This window comes from Plodia interpunctella, chromosome 1 (assembly GCF_027563975.2).
Source record: "Plodia interpunctella isolate USDA-ARS_2022_Savannah chromosome 1, ilPloInte3.2, whole genome shotgun sequence".
NCBI classification, from domain to species: Eukaryota; Metazoa; Arthropoda; class Insecta; order Lepidoptera; family Pyralidae; genus Plodia; species Plodia interpunctella.
This window is the reverse complement of record NC_071294.1, coordinates 9,433,425-9,454,463: the sequence shown is the minus strand read 5'-3', so window position 1 is coordinate 9,454,463 and position 21,039 is coordinate 9,433,425. Positions and strand designations below refer to the sequence as shown.

At 36.7% G+C, this 21,039-nt stretch overlaps 2 protein-coding genes across 5 annotated transcripts in view; one reads left to right on the top strand and one right to left on the bottom strand.

The window, feature by feature from the left end:
• Positions 1-2,104, top strand: part of qua (quail) — a 15,434-nt gene extending 13,330 nt beyond the window's left edge. For all 3 annotated transcript variants that reach the window (XM_053751871.1, XM_053751863.2, XM_053751879.2), the window contains exon 16: positions 257-2,104. In XM_053751871.1, coding sequence (XP_053607846.1) covers positions 257-370 — 114 coding nt within the window. In that variant the 3' untranslated portion in view covers positions 371-2,104. The remainder of the gene's footprint in view (positions 1-256) is intronic.
• Positions 1,007-21,039, bottom strand: Rok (Rho kinase). 2 transcript variants are annotated; one of them, XM_053751844.1, is made up of 13 exons: positions 20,398-21,039; positions 17,075-19,003; positions 16,403-16,584; positions 15,997-16,206; positions 10,739-10,929; positions 10,217-10,391; positions 8,784-8,941; positions 8,272-8,473; positions 7,740-8,008; positions 7,123-7,280; positions 6,755-6,880; positions 5,767-6,028; positions 1,007-5,088 (listed from the first exon to the last, which is right to left on the bottom strand). In XM_053751844.1, exons 1-13 carry the CDS (start codon positions 20,576-20,578, stop codon positions 4,995-4,997), a joined length of 4,137 nt encoding a protein of 1,378 aa, XP_053607819.1. In that variant the 5' UTR covers positions 20,579-21,039; the 3' UTR covers positions 1,007-4,994. The 2 variants fall into 2 exon arrangements, with proteins under 2 accessions (XP_053607819.1, XP_053607827.1); XM_053751852.1 differs by having other exon boundaries at positions 16,403-16,563.

Sequence of the window (21,039 nt, the reverse complement as noted above, 5' to 3'; positions counted from 1 at the left end):
CTCCAAAAATGTTGATAGATCCAATTTTGCATTTTCATGGTCTATTTCACTTTATGAGTGTAGATATAGATTATATCTACACTCATAAAGTGAAATAGCACATATTATGTGTCGCTCATTAAAAAGTGGACTTTAATTAAGAAACTCATCTAAAACATCAAAAAAACGACATATATGACATTAGATTGCACAGCGATCCAAAGTTTAAGTTAAATAAAAACTAATTACCTACTAATAATAAAATTATCTGTTTCAGCTATATTTAACTCACGACGACTTCGTATCTACTTTCCACGTCCCCTACAGCGAGTTCCGTACGCTGCCCGCCTGGAAGCAAAAGGACCTCAAAAAATCTGTCGGCCTGTTCTAAACATATTACTTTTTTCATATCCATACTTATAAAATATTGCGATAAAGCCTTATTTTTTACGATATAGATGATATGTAATTTAGTGAAAAGTAACCAGTGATGATTTTGAAATTTTAAAACTAAATTTCTATAATTTCAATGAAAGTTGAGTAAGGGTCAAAATATAAGGATTGGTATATTTTCTATTCACCTGTTTCTTTTCGTGCACAGTACTATACTTTAGTTTTGTGGATTACGACCGTGTGAAGCGGAGAAGAAAAATAAGAAACGTGAACTGGGCTCCGGACCGAGAAAACGCTCAGATGAGTTTAATTTTGTGTTAGATCTTTATGAAGTTATGTGCATTTAGAAGTATTAACATAATATATTCTATTGGATTTCTACGATTGAAGTTCATGTTTGAGGATTAAGAAACTTTATAGTATTAATGCTGTTTTCTTTTTATTTTATACACCGAAAAAATGTATATTTGAGATTTTTAATACATTCATTTGTTAATGCATGATCACCTGTTTTAACTGTCACTTGTTTGTGTTGTCACATCATTGATAAATGTTATTGTCAATTTATGCGTAAAAATTTGTTATTAATGTAATATTTAAATATGCAAAGCATTTGAGAAATAAAACAATAAGATTGTTGTAATGTTATTTATTTTCCATGAATGTAGCACTTATTAGCTAGGCATTAATTTTATGATAAAATTAATTAAAATCTTTACAATATACAAATTCCTTAAAAATCCATAAAATATCGGTTTATTCAAAACATATTTACATTATAATAACTATCGATACATATAACATAGTATGCCCGGGTGATATGGGAGTGGGCCGTAGCTAAGGCACGTGGTTTAGTATATTGCATGACACAAACGTATTTATAATTATAATGAGAGGCCCGGGCGAGTGGCCCAGGAGACGTTATACTAACCATGAAATATAGAATTATCAGTATTAATATAGCTTAAGGCTTGCTCACTAATAATAAAGGGTTACACCAAATGATCAATGTCAGCGAAGCGGCAACACAATGTATACAAACGAGGAGCTAAGTTAGGAACTTGCAATTTTAGCATGATAAATAAAATATTACAATAACACGAATGTAAAACGTATCAATAAATAATTTACATAATAATGACGTTAATTCCATATTTAATGTATATGATATATTATAAGACAATTTGGGAGTATTTCTTGAACAACCACTGATTACATGCAGCGGGAAAAATACTCCCGAAAAATGTCATGAGATAAAATCAGGTTGATTCTCATTATGCATAGTAAATAATAGTAAAATTAATCATCAAGCGGAATTATTTAAATATTTACTTTAAACAAAACTTGACTCCAAATGAAATTATAATCGTAACTCGTTACGTGCGATTTTAAAAATTTCTTTGGCAAAATAACCATTTCCGAAAGTGAACACAAAGTATTAATATAATGTATGATACAATATGGAATGAAACATGGACGATAGCTGCCCTAATAAAATTTAAAATGCATCTCAAAAATAAGCGTAAATCTAAAAGATCGATCGCAGAAACTTAAGTACGTAAATTTAACGATTTCAGTACACGGATGAAAGAGATTGGTACTTAACACTAACAAAAAATACAATAGCAATAACTGGACAAAGCGACAGAGATGAACCAGAGTCAGTATAAACTAATACAAACAAAACTCAACAGAGCATTCGTTGCAGGAATGTAAAGTAGAGCAATAATAAACAGGTGCATTAACTTTCAACAAGAAGCACTATAATAACAACATGGAGGCCTGCTTCTAGCACCACGGGTCGCAAATCGCGGCTAGCGGCCGCGGCACGCGACCTGCTATATACAAATTTAAAAACCCTTCTTTCTTCAGTCATCACGCACAACATATTGCTTTCCGAGAAGTCGAGAAAAATACAAAAGTAACTTTAAGCAAGTCGTGCTCAACACTATCTGTCTCTGTCTAGAATTAGCCTAGGCATATAGCGGAATGCTTAAAATTCCATTTGAAAATTCTGTCATAAGCAATTGAAATATACCCGGCAGATAGTTTTTTTTCCCTAGAAGAATTTGAAGTAAATAGTTTTCACTTTTTTTTTTCGCTTGTTTTAAGCAATGTAAACTCGTATTAGAATGGAAACGTTATATTACATGGTGTTCTCTCACTGGACGACAGATGGCAAGAAAACAGTATTCATGTGACTTGTGTAGATAGCTCAGCTTAATAAAGAAAATTTAAATCACAGGGAAGAATGACCATTTACGATCTCACCGACAAAGTCGGGACTAAATGCGAACCAGCGACTCGCTTTGTACTTTCAAATCACAACTAAATATATTATTTAAACATTGAACAGCTCGACTGATATTAAACATATATATTGCTACAAGCAGGGAAGGCAAAAGTTATAACATTGGTGTTAAGTCACACAACCATGATTTTGTGAAATCTACAAACACTGAATCTTCCTTGTATACAAACTTACATTTTTCGCAAAAAAATACAAATATATTTGGCACCAATTTTCTATAAATAAAAAGTGACACCTTACAATATTGCATTTTATAAAAGCTGATTTAGACCAAGCGAGCGAATGCTCAGTCATCACCCTCCCACTCAAGCTGTCCAATCAATGTCCAGCCATTCAAGGCCAAGCATTCGCTTGTTTGGTGTAAATCAGTCTTAAGACACTGTTTTAAATTATTGCTATAGTGGCTGCTACACAGCAATACACGAATTGGTTACAAACTATGATTGTTTAATTGATAGTTATACATATTTGTAAATATCAAACACCAATAATGTCTACTGGTATAAAACATTATTGAGTTTTGGAATTTGTACAAATTTTAGGCGTTTATAAAATCTTATTAAAAATAAATTTTGCTTTAGGGTGTCTAGATAAGCTCATTTTTCTAATAAAATTCCTGTGACACGAGGAAGCCCTGAGTCTTACAAAGTTAAGTATCGCGCTGGCAGGAGTTGAGCAACTACTGGTGAACTAACAAGGTATGGCACGGTTTTCGTTAGTTTGCAAATGCGAAGCGACGTGATGCCGACTACTGTACTTACACTAGGTTAGTAGCGTCCTATATTTGGACTTCGGACTATTTTTAATGTACTTTAGCCCCGCTCAGAACACTAGGAAGGTATTGAGGACAAAATATACCACTACTATAGGACTTATCGACATTTAAATTTAAAATGATTATTTTCAATTTAACTACAGTATATCTCAATTCCCGTAAGTCTTCGAAAATTACTCTAAACAGCAATATAATTGTGAATATAATAATAATTGATTTATTATTGAAGTCAATTTAATTGATACATATATGCAAATGTTTTACTCTGTGTTAACATATAGTTTAAAAACTAATGACGACCAAAATGAGACTAAAGACGATAAATGAGAAAGTAGAAAAATATCGACCTGCAGATACATTGAAATTTCCGCTAAAATATCTGAACCAAACTTTGTATAAAAATAAAAAAAAAGTTATAAATGTTAAGCATAATGCGCAAATTTGTATTTCGACACATTCATGATTAAATCAAAAAAGCAAATCTTGTACCACTAAGTGACAACATGAGTCAAATCCACGTATGTTACATGTCATGTTATTTACGTTATACAAGGCACATCTACAACCACCATAGATCCTACACTTTACCCTTTTGATAACCACCGAAGCTTTAGGCGAACTCGAGATAAAAACAAACTTTAAAAGCCAACGCGCGTATAATACAGGCGAAATAAAAATTGTATAATATCAACACATTATCATAACTAATATTTACATAACCAAATATTCGAATCGTTATTATTGTTGGACTAAAGACTTATTTTTTCATTCACAACATAATTAATTGAATAGAATAGATAAATTAGTTTTTAAATACATATTGCATATTTATCCAAATTGCATGTATAAAAAGAGAGCATTACTTTATAAGACGTCGTGAACTTATAATTTTTTTACATCGATAAAACAAAATGGAAAAACCATATTCGGGTACAGTAGCGTTACGTCGTTTTAATAAGTAACAATATTATTTGAAATCGGGAAAATATTCACGAATTAGAAATATTATTCACAGCGTATTGCGTCAATGCGTCGCGCCGTATTAAAACTGAGCTGTATATCTAAGTACATAATATTAACATAAATATTATTGAATAACTATCACAGCAGTGACGCTGAACTCGTGTATATAATAATTTTGATAAAGTTCCTAAAAAATATTAGAAGACTAGCTAATTTTTACATGGAATTTAGGTATACAATTTAAAGATGGTGTTTTGAGTGTAAAATAATCAATAAAACCAATGGACCCGCGAGAACTCGAGACAGATATGTTTAGTAAGGATGGAAAAATCCTCTTTTTTAAAATGGCCGAATGTGTAAAACTGTGTAACATATTGTCGTCATACTGCAATTTCTTACAGAGAAATGTGCAAATGCGGGTATACTTTCTCGTAATTACTGTAAGTATTTACATATCGATCCGTGGCTCATTTAGAGGCAGCGTAGTGAGGAAAATCTGTACTTAATCGACAGTGTTTGAACATATCCGGCCATTTCAAAAGGAAGGAATGTTAGTATGACCGTCATTCCGTTTCACTGGCGCTGTATGGAGGCGTTGGCGGGCAGCGTCGAGCTTCGCTGGGACGCGTTCATGTATGCCGCCTTCAGATTTGAGCGCATCGAGTCCCTGACAAAATTAAACAATTAGAATGAGAAATAATTTTTGTAAACGTAAAAAACAACAATGTGTGATTGTTAAAGACAATTTCAAAAATAACACCTGTTCAGCAAAACTAGAGCACGTTGGTTAAGTTTGGTTTTATCTTCTAGCAACATTGTAAATGTAAAAGGGAGATTTTGTGAGGACAGCTGAGTTTAAGTAATTTTGAAATGTCATTTTCTTGTAAGATTTATTCACAATACGCAGTATATGGACGAATAATGTGCATATTAACAGCATATCGGGTATAACCAAATATGTACTATATTGACTAAATTAGATAATTTAGATAGTCCCTGTCAGGGCTCAAATCTGGTTCATCTGATTCGTCTATCGGGTACACAGTATTCAACTCTCAGCGCCATAATTTTTAACTATTGTACATTTTGACGCTTGATTGTTTTAACCCGAATACAAGTAGACTTCAATACGTTTCGCATCTTGCGTATTTTGTCATTTTGATAATTTATCATGTGTTCATTATGACCATCACTCGATAACGAAATTTTTTGACCATTGTACATTTTGACGATCGAGTGTTCGGACCCATGTTCGAGTAGAGCTAGACATGTACATGGGTTCGAACGCTCAATAGTCAAAAAATGAAATTATCGAGTGATGGTCATAATGAGTAAGTAGAGCTACCTGCCGCACAGCTTGTGGTCGTGATGGTGCGCGGCGCGGTACCCGTAGCGCTGCACGCGACGCGCCAGTCGCGCCACCCAGCGCCGCTGCTCCACCGCGCCGCCCGCCAGCAGCAGCAGCTCCCGCGCGCGGTCCGCCTGCAGCTTGCACGCCGCCACCCCCACCACCGCTGTCCCCTCGCTGTCCCTCTCCCTCTCCCTGTCCCTATCCCTGTCCCTCTCCCTGTCCGACACGTGCTCCGCGTGCACTTTCATACGGCATCCTGCGGACGTGGACGATAGCATTCTTTGTAAAATAAGTTTTTATTTTTGAGGAGACCGCGAAAGCCATAGGTGTCTGTATACTAATTTATATAGATAATTTTATGTAGTTGCTCAATCAGATGGACAAATGAATTTGAATACACGGTTTAAATCATTAAGTCGTCAAGCCCAAGAGTAATATAATTAGGTGAAGTCGGATTCCTTGCTAGACTTAAGTCAACCGCGCGACTGTCATGCCGCATTCTTCAATTTTTTGCCGTAAAAAGCAATCAGGGATATCTGGTAATCAGGGATCTGTTGGATGATAAATCCTATATCCGTCAAACTGGAATGTTTTTTTAAATGAAAACTATGGAATATTTATATCGAAAAAGCTATATTTATGACATTCCTGTCAAAATTTATCAACATGTATGGTGTCATAGTTACAAATTTGTTATGTGTGCACGTCGTGCGCATGCGTGTTGAACACCAAGCGAAACAAAATTGCTTGAAAGATTTTACGAAGGACTCTGAAAATATGACATATTAGCTTTTTGCCCGTAGCTTTGCCTGCGTTAATTTAACTTAAACATGTATGCAAGATTTCAAGAAGACTCGTTAAATAGATAGAGCATGCAAGAGGTAACAAACTTACTTCCGCATTTATAACATTAGTTAGGATATAACATTAGTTTTTAGCCGCGGCTAGCAACTTGTTAGTAACATATGCACGTAACACTCACTGCGACACTCGTAGGCCTGCGGCGGTCGGAACATATGCCATAACGGCCGCGGACACACCTCGCACGCGGTCGGCATGTGGTATGTAATGCTGACCAAATCGTGACCCTTGTGCTGCACCGTGTTACCTGCGAAGCAAGTTTTTTACGAGAGTGTTTTTGGCACAAGCACTTATTTATTATCGTCAGAGAGATCTCAATGATGATTATTCTTTCAACGCGTAACAAAAAATCCATGTCTGTGCTGTAAACCGTTGAGGTATTCCCTAGAGAGGAGCCGATCCCGGGTGCACCACCAGAGCGAAGCCGGGACGGGCCGCTTTTATTTTAGCCACTGGACCACCGGTGGTGCAGCTATGGTGGCCACTTACCCTGATGGTCCTGGTCCCCCGCGGCGTCGGAAGAGGCGTCCCCCGGCCGCCGCGCCTCCCCCTCCCCCGCGTACAGCAGCTGGAAGATCCGGGGGATGTCCTTAGCGTCTGCGCGGATCACGTCACCTTGCGTCACTGACCGCACGTGGAACACTTTACTGTAAACAAATAAATAATAATATAGAAGTACTGTTTTTAATAGTTAAATGCCGCTGTCGAGCGAAGTCCTATGGTTGACATGAAAGAACCGCAATTATGCGCACAAAACACAATTGCAACCCGTAGTTAACCCGGATCCGGGGCGCAAGATTACCGGATCCGGATAAGATTGCGATTTGGTTAGCCCTATTGTTCGGCCATGCGAACAAAGTCGCGGGCATCAGCTAGTTCTTAATTACCTTAGCTATCAATAATTTATTTGAATAAATATTAAATTCACAGGCGGAAATTCAGACATCACATACACGTATCATAGATTCAATTCATTAAAGGGGAAGAAAAGAAAAAACATTCGAAAAAACTTTATGCTAACAATTTGTTCACCAAACCAAATTATGAATACAAAATATTAGGGAAACCAACATACATCCGTAATATACATATAGTACAAAAATTACCTCAAATCCAATATCATGACAGGGTCGGTAGTGTTCTGCTTGTCATTCTCATTATTGTAGAAGATGATCTTCTTGGAGGACACGACGACGTACTGTTTCTTCCAGCCGTGCCGGCGTATGTTCTGCTTGAAGGGCACCGAGAGCCAGCCCTCGAGCGTCTGTTCTGTCTCGCCGTCCTCCGCGTCCGCCGACGACTGCGACGCCGTCTCGCTTGTTAGCGCCGCCAGCTTCTCCTTTAACTGCTCGATTTCTACATCTTTGCTGTCCACCTGAATACGAAATATAAATAATAGTATAAATAGGTTTAGGTATATTTTTAATTTATACCGAATTAATGTAAAGTTTTGACAATTGACATATTGAAACATTGCAGCTAGATCATTTTACAATGATTAGTACATGTCCTTTTATTAACTCGCTTTGAAAAAAATTAAGTATCTTCATACAAGCAATTAATTTAGGGTACCTGTTACCGAACGTTTAACCTTTTTTTGAACAAAGTGTAACCAATGTGACAGTAGAGCATGTGTACCTCCATGGCGAGGCGCAGCCTGGTCTGCTGCTCCTCGACCACCTGCTGCTGCGTGTCCTGCAGGTCCCGCTGAAGCTTGGCCACCAGCTGGTCGAACTTCTCCTTCTCGCGAGTTAGCTCTTGCTGGAGCTTGCGGTAGTCCTTGTCCTTGCGGACGGACATCTTGCTCTTCGTTTTCGCGTTGGTCGGGTTCATGTCCTTCCTAAATCGCAAATTTGTTTATGTAAGTAAAAACCTCTATAAACGACAGACAAAAAGATACGTTTTATTTTTAATTGAACAAATGAACAAAGCTAGTAGACCAGTTGATCTACACTTAAAAGGTATTTGACACAGTTTTGAAAACTACATAGTATGTTTGTATTTAATATTATAATAATAATAATTAATATTACATATACAAATGCATAAAATTCATCATTGAACATGAATCAACCGCGAAGAAAATAAACTTAAAAACAATAAAATATAGCTAAACAAGAAGGTACAAACGAGATCCATACGATCCATACCTGTTCATGATCTCGGCCAGTTTATTGACGGCTTGCTGCTTAAGCATGTTCTCAGAGTTGAGCTTCTTGTTCAGCCGATCCACTTCCTCTTGCAGCCGCTGCAGGGTCGCCACACGTTCAGCTAGCGCGGTGCCATTGCGACGCAGCTCGTCCACCTCCTGGGGATTACACAATAAAATATTATAAGTATTTTCAGCTCCGGCGCAAATTTACGAGGAGAGGAATCGAAGAAGAAGAAATAATTTCTTCCAAAGATTTCTCAGGTCTTAAAGGGCAATGGGTTTACTTTGGATTTGCATGGAGGTTGGTCCAAGTGCTGTAGCAGTTTGATATATCATTAAAATGGGCTTAGATTAATCGTATGACAGCCAAGTTGAAATCAAAAAAGGTAATCATGTCCCTATTCAGAGTACTGCATCACAACTTATTGCTGTTACAAGCTATTCAATTATATATAATTCCAACTGCTATAGCTTTTAGACCAAGATGCACATTCTCTTTTAATATACGATTATTTGTAAAATATATTAATATGCCATCTGGCGTATCATTCCGCCTTAGAATAGGACCATTCCTCCTCCAGTGGATGTCGTACGAGGCGACTAAGGGACAGACAACAATGGCATAGTTGACGTTTTAAGATATTTATTTTTTACAAAAAAAATATAAAAAGCAACAAGTCAGTACCCAACTTATTTTAAATTCTAATTTCCTTAATCACCTTATTTGTTGTGCTATAAATCGGAAGTACGATCTTGATTAATCACAGTCATCAATGATTCAATGCGCCAATCAATCGGGCGGATCAATATAGATCATCGAGATCAAAGAGGCGCGTGCGATCCCATAATTCACACCCACCGACGAGCCCACGCGACGCAAGCGCCGGTAAAATTACCAAAATAGAACGTCTCTATTCTACATCTGTTGACAATATTATTACACTAGCGTCGTGGAATATTCTAAGTATTTTCTATTAATAAAATAGACTCTCTCCATCCTAAATTCTATGAAACATTTCCGCTATCATTCCAGTCCCCCTTTTATAATTTTTTATATATTTAAGATGTAGAACTATTTTGTATAGGAGTCACAAAAATCTTTTAATGCAGTAGCTTTACAATGTCATAGGAGTTTTAAATAATACAATACGGCGATTTCTACATCGAATATAAATAAATATATTGTTATTTCTAAACTCAATCTTAACTTTCCGAATTAACATTTTAAACGTGAGTGCCTTTCTCTGTATGTTACCTCCTCACGATTTATCTATTCAACCAATCTCTTGGAAATTACGCATACTTTCATTATAATTTCCACCTCGGAAAAATTACTAACACCGTGAGAAAATTACGCCTTCAAAAAGGAAATAATTAAATTACAAAAAATATAGACTTTTTTCTGTTTCTATATCTCCCAGACGATCCTACCTTCCTCTGCAAGTCGATGGTGGCCCGGTTCTCATGGTCCCTGTCCCTCAAACCTTGGACCACGGCGTCGCGCGCCGCCAACTCGCTGCGGTGTTGCGCCATCGCGTCCCGCATCTCCAGTTCTTTCATCGTCTTTTCTTTCTCCAGTTCTGCTACTGTCTCTTCCGCTATCGACCTGCAAGACACAATATATTATTAATAGTTATCACTGGGCTGTCATCAAAAATTATTGGCCAAAACCTACTTTACAACTTTTAAAGCCGATTTTGATGAAATTTGGAATAGATTTAGTTAAACACTAGAAAACATACGCTAACACAGGCAACAGTTGGTTGTTCGATATTTTTGTAAATTAAAACTATACAGGGAAAAGTTGTACTAGTTCTCGTCCACCTGCCGCTATAGTTTGAGAAAACAGACCAAACATTCAAAGTAGACCAAACGGAAAGTAGACCGATCATTCCGGAATCCTGGAAGTCGTTCACCTGACTGCGATAGACCAGATACGAGGTGCTGTGTTACCTAGCAATAGCCTCGGAGTCAGCCCTGGCGATGGCCAGCTGCAGCTGATGCATGAGGCCGGCGCGTTCCTGCTCGAGGTCGCGGGTAGACCGCGAGTTTTCGTCCACCTGCCGCTGGAGGTCGTTGACTTGGCTGCGGTAGATGAGGCAGAAGTGCTGCTCATTTTCGAACTGCTTGCGGAGCTCTTCACACTGTCGACAATATATTGACTTTGTAATGGAAATGGTACCTTTGGCCAAGAACTACTTTTCTATGCAATTTGCTTAACAGATAACGTTGGAAATCTTTTTAATAAACATTTTATTTATTGATTCAGATTTTTTTCATGATAGTTTTATTATACAAAAGTCTCACTTCAAGTTAATATTTAGTTTCATTCATTTACAATGCGTAAGTATTTATCTTTCCACTAAGTTTTATTTATTTATTTTTATTTCTAAATGGAAAGAAAGATAGCTTGAAATATAAATAAAGATAATTTCTATCAATAATCGTAACCTAACTAATGGATATTTGATTGTAATAGTGATCATTGAACTCGTAAATATTAGCTTTGCAGTTAGTTTATATACCATTTATATTGTGTGATAGCGTCTACCTACTCTACACTACTCTGCCTCAACTAAACAAATACCTAACAAAAAGCAATAATAAAGCTTGATCACACAATTTAATATTAATAAAATTTTGTGACCCGTAGCTTTTCATTCAATTAAATTATTGAAAGGAATCGATCATAAGACTACTGAATTAAATAGCACTCGATGGGCGAGTAACAACGGGCAGTAAGTCATTATTTAATAGTGTAATAAAATAATATTATCATAATAACGTAAAGCGGGATCATTAACAAGCAGAGGTGGGTTTATGCCCGGGCACAATCTGAGCATCAACGTATTTGCCCGGTGTAAACCCAATTTTTTTTTAAATACTCGAAAATGCCTTTTGAAAGATTCCAATTTTGATCAACGGGTCAATGCAAACCCCGCAGATTATTAACTTCTCCAATAGCATATTAAACTTGACATTAACAACCTATGGTTAAATTTATCCCATATACATGCTAGCGGGAAGGGTTAAGGGTTAAGACGGGTTTGTGCCCGGACTTAATCTGGGCATAAACCGTTCTATGTTATCGTTTAATAATCATAATGACCGAAGATGAGCAGGAAATAGTGCGACACACATACTAACATGTCGAAGTGCAGTAACGCAAGTGTTTTATAGACCAGCTTCGAATACCAACATTGTTTGCTCAGCATTCATAATAATTACATTCATCGCAATATTCTTCATATAGGCGCCATAATTGTTATTCTTATTGCATATATTTATGTATATTGTAATGTATTAAGTTTTAATGTTGGGCAAAAACATCGAATCTTTCTAGTTATGATATGGAAATCACATCTGTTTGAATAAGTTTAAGTTCTTATTGTACGCATATTTTTATTACATCCATATCTTAATCGATATTACTTATAATGCATGTCTAATAATAACAATATAACCACGACACCGATAACTCGCTATAACTATGGACGTAACTCTGCATTTCATTACCTTTAGATGTAATGGGCGTAATAATTTTACAAAAGCAGGTCCAACGTATATCTTAACAGTGTTCCTAGAATAGATATCAAACTCCGAATACTAGCGGTGGACTTCCTGCGAAATGGTCCGTTGAGCAATCTCCATTTTATTGTCAGCTGCATTACGGTGGGTTCTATATGGTCAATATGAATCAATATATTATGTTAACTTCTTTTGTAGCTCAACTGATTGGCAGACAACGCACAGTCGAAATTACTTGGCATAACTGGCGAACCTCATAATAATTTGTGTTTCAGTCTATACCAAATCAAAATATAATGTAGAATTGTAACACTATTAATAAAACAAACATTTCACGCGAGCTATGGAATTACAACATGCAATATTACGAAATCATTTTCCGCAATACTTCTGATTGAATATTTTAATGAAAACAGCTGCACGTTGGGGTGAAAGGAGAATAAACTAAAGCACGAATAACTGTATGCGGACGCCTTACTAAGTCATAATCAGGAGAGGCCATCACAAAGTTCGTGTCATAAATATCAAGGTTAACAATGTATACCTATACAAGCTGTGCCAATGTGCAAAAACATGTTATTTTTGCTGTATGTATACGCAAATGCATAAGGCGTATGTACAAAGTACCAAACCATCATCGAATCGAACCATCATGCGTTCGATTGATATGGGTAGTAGGTTTGCGGTAACAATGTATTATTACATTATAAAAACCTATTAACTAAATACCTAGATGCTATTAGATGAGATTGATATAGTCAACATTCTGTGAATCAGTATTAGATAAAAAGACATGTTCGTTCTTAAACCAAGTTTAGTTCCAAATCTATGCGATATCAGGGTTTTTGTTAAAAGGATCATACCGTGAGTCATATACTTATATGTTATGAAAGTGTGCTATGTCAACGGCAGGCTATTATCTCTAGACGCTATAAATCGCTGTAAACTTAAGATCCATTCTTGTTTGCTGCCTTTTATTTAGCGTATTATCTAATAAGAATTTACTACCGAACGTAACCAAAGTTTAGATTAAGTATGAGATAACATATCATAAATATATGAATAGTACCTACAGTAATACGGGCTGTGTACATTAATTAGTTTCTTAAATTATACAACAGTTTATTAGGAAATATTCGTTCTATTTCATGACTATAACGCGTAAATTATCATGTCCGTAAAGATAAACTGTCCTGATTATTCAGTTTTGTATGAAGCCTCATTAGGGAGTATGATCGAACTATTCCGTATTGTAAAATACACCTAAATGCTTGCACTTTCTAAATATGTTTTACAATAACACTATTCGCAACAGAGACGCCTCGGTGATATTATAATATAGGATATCAAATTAATTTAACAGTTTTAATGTAATTGTCGTAACAATATTCCAAAGGACGACTGAGAATATTATAACGATATCTAATAAATTGTAATTATACATGACGGGTTTGTAATTAACATAGATGTCGCCGGTGCAGGTACCTATCTCTATTCTACTGTTTATTAACTTTATTTATATGACAAAGGAGACAATATTGTCAAGTTTCCGGGAACGCTTATGAATAAAATTCTAATAATTTAGCAAATAGACATGACTCTCGAGTAGAAGTTAGAAAAACCGCGTCGAATGTTACTTGTTTATTTCTCGACACACACATACACTGTGTAAAAGGCAAAAGCTGTGCATGTATGTTGTTTGCTCACGACAATGACTCAACTGTGTCGTAATCGTAGGACACTATTTCGGCGTGATGATATACTAACTTGCGAAAAACCACGACTGGCAAACTTACAAGTATTCTCATTTAACTTATCAGACTTATGAATAACTCTTATCATCCGTGAATATTTTATTGAACTAAATCAGTGTGTTAAACGTTAATTCTGTTTATAAATATATAATATTATAAAGTTTAATTTCTGCTGAAATAATTTTAATTTATATATGACGCAATTTTACATTGCAAACTACTTATTGGAGCCTTGGCCTTACAAATCTTCCCCCTTGAACTTGGTGTTTCAGTCAAAATAAAGCTAAACTCATCAAGCGCGTAAGTCAACAAGCGTGTAAAAAATTCAAACCAAAGCGTGGAGCCTAACAAAATAATTTTCCATATAGGTAACTGACAATTTCACTGGGTATTTTGCGGCCTAAATAAACATTCATGTTTCACAATCAAAGTTTTGAAACTAAAGATTTTAGACGGTTAAAATTATTTAATAATATCGATGGTCAGTTCCGCTGACGTGACGTAATATTTATTACCTACATAGAACGAGTCAGACCATCAAGACGTTACGATGACAATGAACTCGACCACAGAAAATATCGACAGCTGACTTGGCCGTCAATAATAACCTAATAATTACATATATAAATAGACACAAAATAATTGCACAGTAACATTTTTAGAATGCTAGTTATAGTTACATAGAAACTAACAGATCAACGTATGAGCGGCTGAGCCTATAACTGTAGATGTTTTTTTTCTAACATCTCGAATTTCTCGAATTATACAATATATTAGTATTGTTCCTCATTTATTGTTACTCATTATCCCTTAATAATTTAACTAATTCCTGAAATCGTAGATCGTAGCAGATAAATTAGAGATTTTTCTAAACCAACTTTTATTTGTGTAATTGTTAACACTTTACTGGGGCTTACCTTAACACCATCCACTTTGCGACCTAAACTGATCTGAATCGCAAATTCGTACACAATCGAGTTAATTTTTAGAATGAATACGATTCATTTTAGATACCTAAATTTAACTGAGTTCCATTGGAATCGTTCCGTAAAAGTTGATGTTCCCCTGTTCAGAGGTGAAATGAAAGCCGAAAAATAAAATCAAATTATTTACACAATTTACTACGTTTTAAATTACCCTTGTCAATATCTCTTTATCTTTGTATGAGATTCATAATTGTTACAACTTTATACAACAAAATACATCTGACAAAACGTCCTCAATCACCAAGCATTCTAATAAAAGACTCATAAAACTCAAGAGCTCAAATTGAATAAATTAATTGTAACTATTCATAGTGGTTATCATACACAAAGACTAGATCGATTTTATGACCATGTAGGAAGTTGGCTAGCATTCATAACTCGCCCTATTGTTACCTATTTTGTTATATTTATTTTATAATACATTTGTCCACCTGAAGCATGTTTATTTTCATCATACTGTGTCACTAATGAGTCAGTCAATCTCTCGAGATTACTTTTTTACAACTAACTGTGGTAAAATGACCTAGTTGCAATTTCATTACGAAAATATCATACGATATTTCGCATCGCATCTGTAAATACACATTCATAAACAAGAAAGACAAAGAAAAGTAGTTTTCTACAGTTATAAAAAAATATTGGGTTTTCCCTGTAGACAGATAAACCTACAACTTTGTCATATACTTCGTTTTGCTCATACAAGAAAAAGAAATGCTTATTTGAAATACACAGATATACAGAAGAAACAGGAAAGAGTGCTACTAAATTTGTCTCACACCGTGTGCTCAATTTTACAAGGCCCAATCTGCCGCTTTGTATGACATATGCCGGAAAGTTATATAGAAATCTCGATCTGATGTTGTACTCTAGCTCGTCATTACTTTTTTGTTTTCGGACACAGACGGTATCGGTCGCCACCTGTCGTTCAAAGACGTAAACTCACCCGGGCGTAGTGCATATCTCGTTCTGCGCTGGCGGCCGCGAGTTTCTCTTCCACCTCGTGCAAGGCGGACCTCACGTCCTGCAGATCGCGGGCCCGCGCGTCGCACTCCGCACTCGCCGCTCGAGCCGACGCTTCCGCCGCCGCCGCCTCGCCGCTCGCTTGCAGCCGCGCCGCACGCTCTTGTTCCAACGCCGCTGCTAGCCCGATCACCTGTTCCAAATGTGGTTTATTAATATATTTATTATATGAAATAAAAACATATTTTCAAAAAATATTATATTGTTTTGAAAATACACCTAACACAAATCATTAATTCATTAAAAAACAAAAGATTTCATTAAATGTAGCACTGCAGCAAAGAAAGGCCAATTTTTTTTAACAATTGACTGTAGCTGAGCGGACAAACCTTCTCGCTTTCCTGACGATGTTCTCCTTCTAACTTCTGCAGCCGCTGCTGCATCTGGCGGTAGTCGACGCTCAGCATCGACATCTGCCGGTCCTTCTCCTGGCACTGCGACTCGGAACGCTGCCGCGCCGTCTTCTCCTCGTTCAACTTGCTTTGCAGCGCTGGCGGGGAACAAACATCACCTGACACCAAACTTTCATGCCAAAAAACTTGCCGAAATGGATGTGTTTAGATTTCTTACAGGCAAAACAAGAAAATTGGCAATCACTTAGTACAAAAAATATAAGTTACAATATCTCAACCTAAATCGCAATCAATAAGATACTGCAAAACATCGTCCGCTAAACACACCCAATAAGAAAAAATATTAAAATATCAAACATAATAAATTATAACAATAAAATCTTATTACATTCTAACAAACTACAAATAGGGGAACTATAAAAAGTAATCATAATCTAGCATTCCACTAAATACTAGGAATTATATTAGCAAACTCAACAATACCTTTAAATATTATTTCCAATGCTCCTGAGGCATGCAAAAAGTGAATTGTATGTATAATAATTATATTGGGGTAGTGTTAATAACATAGCTCGATCGATACGAAAGGAAAATAGCATGTAGGCTAATTTATGGGGCACAGAAACAGAGATCGTAATAAAAGCTTACCTTTAACAATTTCGAGGTTTGCTTCTTGCTTGGAGAGCATCTGCGAGCGCTGCGTGTCCTGATGCGCGCGCACCTCTTGTTGATACATGTGCTGGGCGGCGCGCAGCTCGTGCGCCAGCGACGCATACTCCTTCTCCAGCGACGACAGCCGCTCCGACAGCTGCTGGTTGTCCGCCACCGTCTGCGTCAGCTTGCTGGAGGCGCGCTCCAGCTCACCCTGCGCCGCGTTCCATCTGCTGACGGCGTCGGCCGACTGCGCCAGTGCCCGTTGCTTCGCCACCTTGGCCGCTTCCAGCTCATAGGACAGCGCACTTCGCTCCCGTTCCAGTATATCTCGCTGTGCCCTCAGGTTCGCGACGGTGCCGTCGCTGAGCGCGGCGGCGGCTGCCTGCGCTGCCGATTGCTCCGCTGCTTGTTTCCTCGTCTTCGCGGCTGCTTCTGATTCCTGCTTTAATTTCTCACGCACTTCGTTCAACTGTTTCTCGAGGGCATTGATTTTATCAATATAACTTTGTAAATTGCTAAATTCCTTAGCTCTTTTAGTTTGTTCCTCCTCGAGCCGTCGCTTGGCTTCTAAGTAATTCGCTTCGGCTTTTTTCTTTGATTCGGCTTCCACCTCTGTTTTTCTTTGCAATTCCTTTAAATTATGTCTTAATAAAGCCAGTTCTTTATCAGATTCAGTAATTATTTTTTTATTCCTAGATTCCCTATCAGCTAATTCTTCAACTTGAGCACAGAGATGCTCTTGCCTATCTTCCAACTTACGTCTAATATCTCTTTCCCTTTCGAGGAGTTTTTCTAGCTGCAATATAGATTCAGATCCAACATTATTAAAGTGATTATTGGAGATCGTATCAACTACATCAACTTGCTTGCCTTTACCTGCACACAACTGATAGTCACCATTATATGTAAAACCTACAAATGGTAAATGGTTTCCCACAAACGCTTTTGGCACAGGAAAGGATTCATCCAAGGCATCTGATTTCTCAATATCATCGAAATTTCTTGTATCATCATCACTAGATAATTCAGGAACAACAGGAGGTACAGAATCCCTAAGGTTATCGAAACTCCATTGGTCATTAATAAAAAATGCATGTTGTTTGATCTCATCCACACTGTTCTTTCCCAATCTTTTTACCCTATCAGTTAACAAACCTCGTATAAGTGATTTAGCTTCCTTTGAAATTTCCACATCATCAGGAAACTGTAGAGAGTTCCTGTGATCCATAATTTTCCCATATGTCCCTACTAAACTGTCAGCATAGAAAGGAGGATCTCCTATTAACATTTCATATAAAAATATTCCCACAGCCCACCAATCACACTCCCGTCCATAGACCCCTTCACCATTCTGTGACTGCAAAACTTCAGGTGAGATATAATCTGGTGTCCCAACAGCATTGCTGGCCCGCACAAGCCCATCGGGTCCCATACGCATACAAGTACCAAAGTCTGCCAGTTTCAGATGACCATACTTGTCAATTAACATATTATCTGGTTTCACATCTCTATGCACAAAGCCCATGCCATGTATAACATCTAGTGCTAATACAATTTCCATTGTGTAGAACTTAGCCCACTTCTCAGGTATATCATAGTTGGACATTAGGCTGACAAGATCACCACCAGGCATGTAGTCCATCACCATGTAGAGATATTTGTGGTCTTGGAAAGCAAAGTGCAACTTTAATATCCATTCAGAGTTTGCATGAGCCATAATGTGTCTTTCTTCCCAAAAAAATGTAGAATCTGACCTCTTGATCATCTCCACTTTACTGAGGAGCTTCATGGCGTAAACTTGATGTGTGGATTTATGCCTGACTAGTTGTACTTCACCGAATGCACCACGGCCTATGACTTTGATTAAATCAAAATCGGCTGCTTTCATGCGCAGGTCAACTACTTCTGAAGCAAATTCTTCATCTAAAACAAATAAAAGATTTGCTACTATAATATGCACAATTTGATTATTACAACATTCAACTCTACTAGCTTACTTGCGACTGTCTTATTTTATGTAGGATCTGTGTAGAGGAAACAAATCAAAATAGGAGAGCTTATTCTTAATTCTTCTGTACAAGTTTCTTAACAACTGACTTTTTCTGATACTTTCTCCATAAAGGACTAAAGGAGCCCTTTGTAGCATCACAATGAACCAGTTTAATGGCTTTTTAAATGTGTGTACATTTTAAAAGCCAACTTACATAACATAATTAAAAATGCAAATTTTGATAGTTTCAGGGACTTATATTTATACTACTATATATTAAAATATATTAAAAGACAGGATTTTTTTTTAAAAATTTCTATTCAATTATAGGTACTTTTTCTTTTGACAAAGTACCTATAACTGAATAGAAATTGGCCTAACTACAAAGTATAATTGGTCCTATTAAAGAACATGCCAGGCATTCCTTTCAATCACAACTAATCATATAATGAGCATCCAATATTGTTTACTACCAGCATTAAAATTAAGGTCAGCAACCTATTACAGGGCTCCTGTTTACAAGAATCTTAGTTGTACCATAAAATGATTTTGAATCATTTTATATGCTGTTGACAAAAAGAAACAAAACATACTTTAGCTTAAACCACTAAGATAATACTAGCATTCCATATGTGCACTAACAGACAAAATGCTTCCCTAAAAATCATATCAGATTACTTCAAATATTCCAAATAATCAATATCCATTTAACTCCTCAAGCTGAGGCTTACAATATGTGATTGACTAATTAATTGCCCTCTATTGATGACCATACATGAAGAAATATGGTAAAATCTGTAAAACCAATGTTGCTGGTGTCATGTACTTGTAACTTTCACATAACTAGGTAGTGATAATGATACTGTCTTGACACTTTCAAACAGAAGTAGTGTTTTCATATTGATAGCATTATCTTTGTATTTTATTCATTCATATTAAGTATGTGTAGTAGTAATAGTAAAGGACTTAAAATATACAAAATAGTAAATTCTAATGTTTCTAAAACCCTTTGTGTCAAGTATTTTGCAATAATTTAGATAGCAATCAGATTGAATGTGATAAAAATTACTAAACATAAACACTGAATTCAATGAAAGATAAGATAATGCTACTTGTATCAAAATAATAGTATGTAACCATAACATGATTCATTGAATAAGGAATACTAAGTAATACCTACCTATGTGAAAAATAGCAGCCACGGACAGTATCACTTTGTATAGTACTTAATAACAGAACAATAGATTCAATGGACTTTCTTCTAATTCTAGACACTTAACTTGAACCTTTTATTTACAACTAATACTTTAAAGATAGAGTAACTCACATCTGCTTGTGTAGGCTTCGACATTCTTCATACGCCGTATAGCCGGGTGGTCGCAGTCGGAGACCAGCGCCGTCACAGTATCGAGCAAGCAATCTACGTTGCCGGCAGAGCGTGGGTCGCACAGCCTCTCCTCCAGCAAGCGCAGCCGTCGCAGCCGCTCCTCGTCCTTCACGGTCTCCATTCTCTACTTTTCAGACGTCCTTTGCCACAAGGGCTAAACGCCACCGCACATTCTCCCGAAAGCTGCTCCGATTGAAATCACTGCTCTCATCACGGCACTCAAATGTAGGGTACTGTTAAGTGAATTCGGCACAGTCATTCGTTTGTTAAACTACAATTCACTACGGAACTTATATTTCATTATCAAAAATGTGTCTTTACAGCTTGGAATGACAGCAGATAAAGGTGGTTCTCACAACAAAGCATATGCACGTTTGCAAACATAAACGTTCGATTGATAGCATTTAGACCACTCAGCTGACTATTGATTAATTATAAACACTTAATCATAACAAATATTGGCACAATATTGAAAAGTAAATGTAAAATAAAGAATAATAACCGCTTGATTGATGAACGATGGATAATCGAACAATATATAAAGTGAAGTTAGGCCTAAGTTGAAAAGTTCGCAATGGCGAC

Bases quoted from the DNA above. Each gene is read 5' to 3' on its own strand.
- Rok (XM_053751844.1), bottom strand. From the start codon at position 20,578: ATGGAGACCGTGAAGGACGAGGAGCGGCTGCGACGGCTGCGCTTGCTG. The intron at 10,930-15,996 runs GTGAGTTTACGT...TATTGTCGACAG, and splicing joins GAGATATGCACTACGCCCGG to TGTGAAGAGCTCCGCAAGCA. The intron at 8,009-8,271 runs GTACACATGCTC...TTTCGTATTCAG, and splicing joins GGCTGCGCCTCGCCATGGAG to GTGGACAGCAAAGATGTAGA.